The sequence below is a fragment of the Rhinolophus sinicus genome, chromosome 5, assembly GCF_057876585.1.
Source record: "Rhinolophus sinicus isolate RSI-liver-muscle chromosome 5, RSI-T2T, whole genome shotgun sequence".
Lineage (NCBI taxonomy): Eukaryota > Metazoa > Chordata > Mammalia > Chiroptera > Rhinolophidae > Rhinolophus > Rhinolophus sinicus.
The window spans coordinates 87,831,613-87,840,661 of NC_142505.1; the positions used below are offsets into that span (position 1 = coordinate 87,831,613).

Below are 9,049 nucleotides of genomic sequence, written 5' to 3' on the forward strand. Positions count from 1 at the left end.
TTGAATATTATGGGTGCCCTTCCAGTGTCCTCTAGCATCACGGACAAGATGCTGGAAGCCATCTTGCATCCGTAACATCTGTTGGCATGTTAGTGTGCTATGTGCTTGTTTGGCTGAGTCACTTCTCAGACCACAGCATCCTCTAGTGGTCAAATTTAAACTTAAAGACATGCAGATTCTGACTATCACAAGAAATTAGCATAAACCTTAGAATGTCAGTCTTTTGCAAGTGTGGGTGAGACAGATTTTGATTGGCTATTTCTGGTTCGATGGGTGGTCTATTCCCCACTATATATCAGGGAACGTGGTGCTTCTCAGGCTCTTTTAGCCCTCTATCAGTTTCTCCATTCTAGGCTAGTTCTTCATATAAGCTCAGAAATTCAACTTGCTTTCCCTTTTCTTTTTCAGTGATTATCGACTTTCTTCTTTTGGAGGTAATTCCTTTTTTCTACCTTCTTTTCTATCTCTGAATATAAACACATTGGCCTTTTAATATGAGGGTATTACCTAAAGTTCCTACAGAAGAAATAGACGAGGGACAATTCACCAGAGGTGATTGTGGTTTAGATGAAGAAGTGCTTAGATTTGTAGTCTTCCCTGGATAAAAAGTCTAACTCTGCCATCTTATTTGCTGGTGCTATTAGGTTACTTAACTTTTCTAAGTTTACTCACAAGATAAAGATAACCTTACAGGGTTATTGTGGCTCACAGGTAAAGCAAAGTGAACTAACCAGAGTTCTCACAATCTGTTCATCTGGTCTAGAGTTCCTTCCCTCCTTCCCGGATCATCGCTTGGGGATGCTTTGGTGGTCAAGGAGACCATTCCTAAAATTAATTCACAATTGGGTCTTTGTTTTTCCTTTGGTTATCTCAGCACAAACCTATCAGGCCCTATGAAGCCAATCTCTCAGTCCAGCCCTGGATGAGGTTCTCCCTCCAAACCTCAGGTACCAGGGAAGACAGAGAGCTCTACATCACTGCTACTCACCTCAGTCACTAATGGGGACTTACTGCAGCTGAGCAAGAATTAAGGCCGAATGCAGAGGCCATTCTACAGCAGAGTTGAGAAACTGCAGCTTTTTTTTTGGTTTCCTCAATAATTCAGAGCCTCTTCGAGAAAATCGTGTTCCACCTGAAATCCACCTGAGACATAGGGAAACTCTTAAGATTAAATTGTTTTCTACCAGATAGGCACCTGTTCGAAATCTTACATTTATGTACCTAGACCCATTGCCAGGCACAATTATATAATAACAAATATTTAATACTCATATGGCTTATAGGAAATGAGTATTATCCCTCTTTCCAAAACTGAAAATAGTCTCAGAAGGTAATAACTTGTCTAGAGTAGTACAGCTAATACTACTATCAGAGTGGATGCTCAATGAAATCCCAAGGAAATCTAAAGGAATCATTTCAGTCAGTGAAAGGTGATGAGTAGGTAACATGTTTCTGGGCTGAGAGTTTTCCAACTGTTTCTGAAAATGCTAGTCTAATGCTACATGTATTAATGATCAACTGTGTCCTGTCACATCATAGCTGAAGTCACATTCCCTGACAGAGTCCTCAGAATGTGAGGAAGGTGGGGAAGGAAGAAGCACCATAAAAGAAACTTTGTCTGAAATTACAGGATTGCTGGATTTTATAAATGCAATTATTACTATCACCAAGAATGATATTTTAAATTTAAAGCTATTTTGGGTGTGAGTTTTTGAAAATCCAGACTGTCCTCTGTCCCCAGTATAATCAAACAATGCCTTTGAGGAAAAAAACATATGGGAACCACAAGAAGTATTTAGATGCATTTTATTCAACAATCAGCTGGGCATCATGGTGACCTCACAGAATTTCAGAACCTTGGTTCTCAGCAAGGCCCAGATTTTTTAATGAGGATATGACTCTGGCGCTTCCTGTAGAAGACATTGAAAAAAAAATTAGCTTAAACTTTGCTGACAAAAAAGTGACTATGGGAGAAGAAAAATGAAAAACATTTAGTTTATTAAAAATAGAGAGATTTGAGATTTATTCCCATTTCTCTTTTTCTCATTCATTTTTTTCATTCACTATTAATTCGTCAAATATTGCTAAGGAACTATTATATAGATTAGGGATATAATAGAAAGGAAAAACGTCCGTCCTCACAGAGTTTACAGATCTAGCGGGGCATTCCAGTAAACCTCTGAAGTTAATCTCTAATCCATTGTTGCATCTTTTGCTCCTGATGTCATGAGCCACCATGTTTCCATCTAAGTTGGTACCTGGGCTACTGTGGGCCTTCTGATGGGCTGATCATTTGCCTTAGAACTCCCGGGATTCGTATCTGTCATATCTCACTAAAGGAAGTCAGCTCTCTATCCCATATGATGTCTGCATACAAATTCACTTATTTTCTCTAGCTGTACTGTCCAATATAATAGACACTATCCACTCATAGCTATTTCAATTAAAAGCAGTTGAAGCTAAGTAATATTAAAATTAAGTTTCTCAGCTGCACTAGCCACATTTTCTGTGCTAATGGTGTGGCTAATGGCTTCCATATTGGATAGCACAGCTATAGAGCATTTCCGTCATTACAGCAAGTTCTACTGGAGATTGCTGAAAAGAATTTGCCAATGCAAAGTCCCTAAGAAGATGTGGAAGAAATAGGAAAAGGCCCTTCCTGACTATATCTGCCAAGCATGTCATGGTCCAAGTCCTGTTTGTCTACCTATCTCAAACCCCAACAACTAGAGTCAGAAACTGGCATTTATCTGGTACTTTTAATGGGCAGTAGAGAGAAAGGCAACACGGTACGTTTGAAAGATGTTGCATTTGAGAAAACCACATTTTCTTTGTAAGCCTGTTTTCTTAATCTGAAAAATACAGGAAGAGAAGTTACATTTTCTGGCATTCAAATGTTCCTCCCATATTTACATATCTTTCTTAAAGAATAGAAAGAGCCAGCAGGACAGGTATGTTTTAAAGGTTGTCTTAGTTCTATGCTCATATATTCCTAGTATGTTTCACCCCAAATATTGGGCCTTTTGGTCCTGGCACTTGGAAATTGCCCAACTCTCAAGGCTGTTCTATTGTTTTCTCCTCCTCTCGCTTGGAAATATGATGTCTGAGCTTAATGTCAACAACATAGGTCATGAGAAAATTAACAAGTGGTTTCAAGTTCCTTTGACAAGTCTTTCATGTGGAAACAAACTCACCACAAAGCAGAACACCTAATGTTTGGGTCTAAAACTTTAGGATATTAGATCTCTCTCCCTGAGGACCTATTTCCACAATACTTGTTCAACACTGAGAATTTTCTGAAATGATTTAAAGCAGACCAAGAAGAGGGTTCATGTTATAGGGAATTTATACAGTGGAATAATGGGAACGTATGTTGTCATTTGAGCCTAAATCAAAGTCTTTAATACCAAGTCAGTTCCAGAATAACTTAGAGTTTTCTAGATCACTCGTGAAATCTCTTTTATTTGTTTTGATCATTTTACACCTTTATTTAACCTGGAATGTTGTTGCGATGCTACCAAAATTCAGAGCCCTGTTTCAATAACATCTTTTCCCTGAGTCCTTTCTTGACCTTTCAGTAAAAAGAAATCTGTATTTCTCCTTCACTCCTATAGCACTCGGCTCACAGCTGGTTTGATGGCATTTTTTACAAGTTACAAGAAGATACCTTATTTGTGCTCATGACCTATTTCCTGTTAGTCATAAGCACAACAAGAAAAGCAGAGGAGATTAGCGCAGTGCTTGGCACATGTTAAGTGTTCAGTAGCTGAGTAAGACAGAAAATCTGTGGCACGTCAGGTTCTCTGAGTGCCTAGTTCAGATTCACATCACCTACCTACAATCTCTTCAGAAAATGAGGTTCATTGAGGCTTAGCCCAGGCACCAACTAAGATGGAAACATGGTGGCTCATGACATCAGGCTCTCTTGTCCATGAAGAAAAGTGTTGCAGAAATATGTTTTGGTCACCTAATCTATATAACTCATATTTGCATAGTTGAGGTTTTAGTAAATGCAATTATTACTATCACCAAGAATGATATTTTAAATTTAAAGCTATTTTGGGTGTATGAGTTTTTGAAAATCCAGACTGTCTTCTGTGTTGCTGCAAAAACATGGGCTTTTATCATACAAGAGAGTTTTTAATTCATTAGGAGAAGGATTCAACTACTTTCCCTCATCTATTCCACTGCCCTTTCCTTAACACATTTCATACGGCACCATGTAATTTATACCTGTCTCTCTTTTGCTCATTTTTTTCTTATTTCTCACCTTGTTTGTGGCATAGAGAAAGCCTCCAAACTTTTCCAAATCCTAGCTGGCATAATTAATCGTTTTTAATTTTGTGCCCTTAGAGCACTATGCTCAAACTTCCATTGTCCACACTGTGTTAGCATTGAGTGTAAGCAAATGGAGAGACAAAGCATGTTGGGTTTTCTTCTGCGTTTCACAAATATTTAGGCTGATATCTGACTTGAAAGCACAGTAGCGAGAGCAAGGATTCGGGCCCAGCTATGTCACTTACTGCTGGGTGATCTTGAACAAGTTAGTTAAAGTAACTGAATCTCAATTTCATCATGCATATTACGGGCTTAGTATTGTTTATTTCATAGACTCATTGGGAATATTAAATGCCTCGCACAATGCTTGACATAGTAAATATTATTTTCTATTAACACACACACATACACACACACACACACACACAAACACACCTCTCTATATAATCATACCAGATATAGCTATAATAAGGAGAAGAAACATTGAGGATTATTTTTGGAAAAACTAGATGTTTTAGTTCTCTCATGATAAGATTGATGTTATTGGTATATTGATTGGGAATTCAAGGGATGAGATACATGAAAATTTGAAGCCAACTAGCTTAAAATATATTTTAAAATAAATTTAAGTTTGTACTCACTTATTTTCCATACATAACTCGCATTCATTAGGATATGTATTTCCATCAGTCCCACAGACAGGGTTATAGATCTTGGTACATCCGTCAACATGATTCCTACATATAGCCTAAAAATGGAGTTAAATAGAATCATTTTCCATTCTTTGAGTTTATAACAAAGTCTCTAAAATGGTTTTTACCTCCCGGGAGTTGCTCAGATTAAAGATGGAAGCATGATTGTGAATGGGAGAGGTATACTAAGTGTTCCAAGAGAAAGAATCCACAATTTGTAGTCAGAAAGCCTGCTTTTATGCACTGCCTATGCTGTTTACAAGTTGTGTGACATTGGTAAATCTCGATGTCTCTGAATCTCAGTCACATCATCTGCAACATGAGAATGATACTACCATTTTCCCCACCGACCTTATAATGGTGTTAGGAAGTTTTAATAAGATGAGTGAGATAATGTTCAAATTTCAATTACTGCAGCTGCCGGCTCCTCTTAAGTCAGCCACACCTTGGGGCATGCTCTTCCTTGCATACTGTGGCCCAGTCACATTGGTCTTCTCTCAATCACTTCAAGACACTAGGTGCCTTCCACCGCTGGAGTCTCTATACAGCCTATTTCCTCTATGTCAGGAAGAACTAGTGATTACTAAATGACTGTGACAGGCCAGAGACAGTCCTAAGTGCTTTTTATTTATTATTCTACTTACAACTATCCTCAACTTTTTATTATACTCCTCTCCTGGAGGACAATGAGGCACAAAGATTCAATCACTCGTGGCCACACAGCTCTTGGATCCAGGATTCAAACCCAGTCTATGTACGTGCTGAGCGTTAGCTCTTAACCACTTCACTCTACTACTTCTTCTCACCAGTTATATTTTGCTAACACTAATTTATCCTTCATGCCTCCAAATAAATCTCCCTTACTTAGGGGCACTTTCCCTGGTCATTCTAACTAGGCTAGCTTCCTCATGGTACCAGAACTTCTTTATAACACTTATCACAAATGTAAGAATTTATTCACTTATGTACTTTAGTTTGTCATCTGCCTCTCCACTAGATAGATATAAATGTAATGAGAAGAGGGATACTTCTTCCTTTAGTCTCCAGCTTTACTAAAATTTACTTTATAAACACAGAAAAAAATAGAAAAAGTTAGATATAGAATATTTTTCTAGAAAAGAACCGGGTTTATTTTTTTCCTTTGCTCACTGTTAATTAGAGCTTCACCTTGGTGATCTGGAGAACTTCATATCAACGTGGGGGGCGTATAAGGAGAAAGTGCTATTTGGAGTGAAGTTTAGAAGGCTTCCACCCCAAATCCTTGTCTTTCCAGATAGCCCTAGTATGCATAGAAACCCCATTCACAGCAAGCATTATATGACTACATAGAAATCGCTCGGTATCAGTGATTTGTTCTTCCACATAAGCCCCTGTGGGGTAGGTAACTATTGTTACTGTCTGCATTTAATAGGTTAAGCCTCGCTAGCATTCATACGCCTGTTGCCTTCAGGAACCGAAAGGTGACAGCTAGACTGTGCTTTTATTGGGACAAATAGTTCTAGCCTGAGAGAGACGAAATTACAAAATTGTCTTTACCTCTCTTTCCAGGGTGTCAGCTCTAACGTTGCCTAGGAAACATAAATTAGACATGTGAAGTTCGGTCTTGAATGGGAGAAGCCAGATCTAGTCTTCCTCAGAATTGTCTGCTTTCATTTAAGACTGTGACTTTTCTGCTGGCCTCTTCCACTCCCCACCCCTTCTATTTCTTTTTTCTCTCAAAGACATCTCATTGGTGCCATTCATTCCCTGCGTGATGAAACCTCAAAAAATTCAGCAAAAATTTGATTATGAACAAAGTTTCTCAATTTGGTATTTCAGAAAAGTTGACCCATTCCCTTGAAAATAGAAATGATGTATTTACTGTTTGACACATATCAAGCACTGAGTAAGTATCTTCTGAATGTTCCCTGACATTCTCAATATTAGTTACTTAGACCTTCGATCTCACGATTAGTGACATAGGAAGTATAACTCTCTTGATCTTTGTCTATTGATGAAGGAGCATTTATATAACTGGCTGAGAAATAGTTAACACTAGTAGCAACCAGGTCTTCTGACGCAAAAATAACTTTTGCAATTACATTAAAGTCTCCTTTTGTAAGTAATGTTAAAAAATTGTTTTCCTTATTTTATGTTAAAATTCCTCTCCCTCTAATTCTCATCCATTGATCTTATTTCATCTCATTGGGACCAAAAGTTCTGTCCAAGACTAGACTCCGTCTAAGTCTAGAAGGTAATGTGTTCAATAAAGCAATAGGTTATAAGGTTTTACTCAAATTAGAAAAATACGCAAAGACACCTACCAGATAAACTCAACAGGGCCAAGGCAATGAGAAAAAAGATGCCTGTAACCTTCATGGCTGAAGTTGTGTGTCCAGAGCTCAGTCAAAAGCTTCACTGAATTTACGACTTCTCTTCAGAACCCTTGGATGGGAAGGGTTATATAGGCAGGTTGGCAGCCCAGACTCCACCTGCTGCCCTGCGCCACAGATCTCCTTGGTTATTGATTGACTTCGTAGTGTAACCTGGCTCCCAGGTTTCGGTAATGTCACCTGGGTAAGAAAGGTAGAAGGAACGCCATAGGCCTGAAAGGTGCAAGGCCAAGATTCTGTCAGGAAAAGAGTTCTGGTGGTTAGTTAGCTGGTTCTCTCCCTAACCTTCTCTGTGATCACGGGGAGGCCCTGCCTTTCTTGAGCCCCAGTTTTTACTTCTGTAAGGTGAACTCGAAGGTCTGTTGTACTCTGTAGTTCTGGATATATGAACAGGTGGGGATATTTAAAAAGCCCTCTCCATTCTTTCTTGCTTTTCTTCAGCGTTTCCCTATTTCATTCTTTCTCTCTTGTCTCTTTTTTTCTCTCACCCATTAGTAAAGCCTAAAGTAGCAGACAGGGGGACAGGTTAGAGACATGGGGGTTTCAGTTCCCTCAGGTGTGTGTGCTCTGGGGCTAAAGTTGTGCTTGACAGAAACACTTCAAAGCTCTGACACTGGACACGTAGTTCACTTTGGCTGTGCCTCAACTTATCATCTGAGAACTGAAATAATAAAAGTACCTATCTCAAAATGTTAACCTTTCATTCAAAAATATGTCTTGTTTCTACCATGTGTTACTGGGAGACAGTTTCCCATTCTCTCTCATGTTTCTGCATGTCTTGTGAGTTGAGAGGCTGACTGCCTGTGTTTCGGACAATCTTCTCAAGAGTGTTTGTGTAGCAGATGGCCTTGGAAAGTGGATTAGTGTCTCCCTCTGGAATTAAGGGGAGGTTTGTTTATATTCAGTAAAATAAAGATAATATCTCTCTCTCCAGGGCAAAGCTTGGGTAGGTATAGTGCACTTTTAAAAAGATTAGGGATTTTTTTAAAGCTTGTTTTCCTACTCTTGTAACACACTACACTTTCTGTTTAGGTACCACTTGGCCCTCTTTTTTCACATCACCTGTGGAAACTGAGGCTTGGTTTCACATCACCTGTGGAAACTAGAACAAGTGCTGACACTCTGACTATTGCTATTGAACAATTAAGCACCTTGCCTCTGACCCAGGAGTCTGTCCTCTGACAGCATCCATTCAACCCTAGCAAGCTAGCTTTTTAGCTTTCAAGTCGGGTAAAATCTCAGACCCTACCAGGTCTTGATATGTCAAGTACTGTACCCATCTCTGGGGATATATCGGTGACTAGAAATGACAGTCCCTACCCTCATAGAACTTCCACTGAATTTTAGTTGGGGGAGACAGACAATAAAAACATGAATAATTATAAAGTATATCAGGTTATGATAAATATCATTGAGAACATAAATAGAGAGGGTAAGTGTGCTAGAGGATTTGGGAGATAGTTATAGGTTGGTCAGAGAAAGCCTTGCTGATCAGGTAACATGTGAACAGAGACGTGAAGGAAGTGAGGAATTGAACCATGAGAATATCCAAGAACATCCACTCCAGACAGAATAGCAAGTGCAAAGGCTTAGAGACAGAACCTTGCTTGACTTTTTGGACAAATATCCTGGACGATAGTCTGGCTGGAGCAAAGTGATAGAGAGAAACAAGTGGTGAGATAAAGGAAGCAGTGGGGGCCTAGATAA

The 9,049-nt window shown here is 39.0% G+C and overlaps 1 protein-coding gene across 1 annotated transcript; it reads right to left on the minus strand.

Annotated features, from left to right (window-relative positions):
• Nucleotides 1–1,789: 1,789 nt before the first annotated feature.
• SPINK1 (serine peptidase inhibitor Kazal type 1) lies at nucleotides 1,790–7,414 on the minus strand. The gene is made up of 4 exons (XM_019739036.3): nucleotides 7,274–7,414; nucleotides 6,507–6,538; nucleotides 4,920–5,026; nucleotides 1,790–1,910 (listed from the first exon to the last, which is right to left on the minus strand). Exons 1-4 carry the CDS (start codon nucleotides 7,326–7,328, stop codon nucleotides 1,865–1,867), a joined length of 240 nt encoding a protein of 79 aa, XP_019594595.2. The 5' UTR covers nucleotides 7,329–7,414; the 3' UTR covers nucleotides 1,790–1,864.
• Between the last annotated feature and the right edge of the window lie 1,635 nt (nucleotides 7,415–9,049).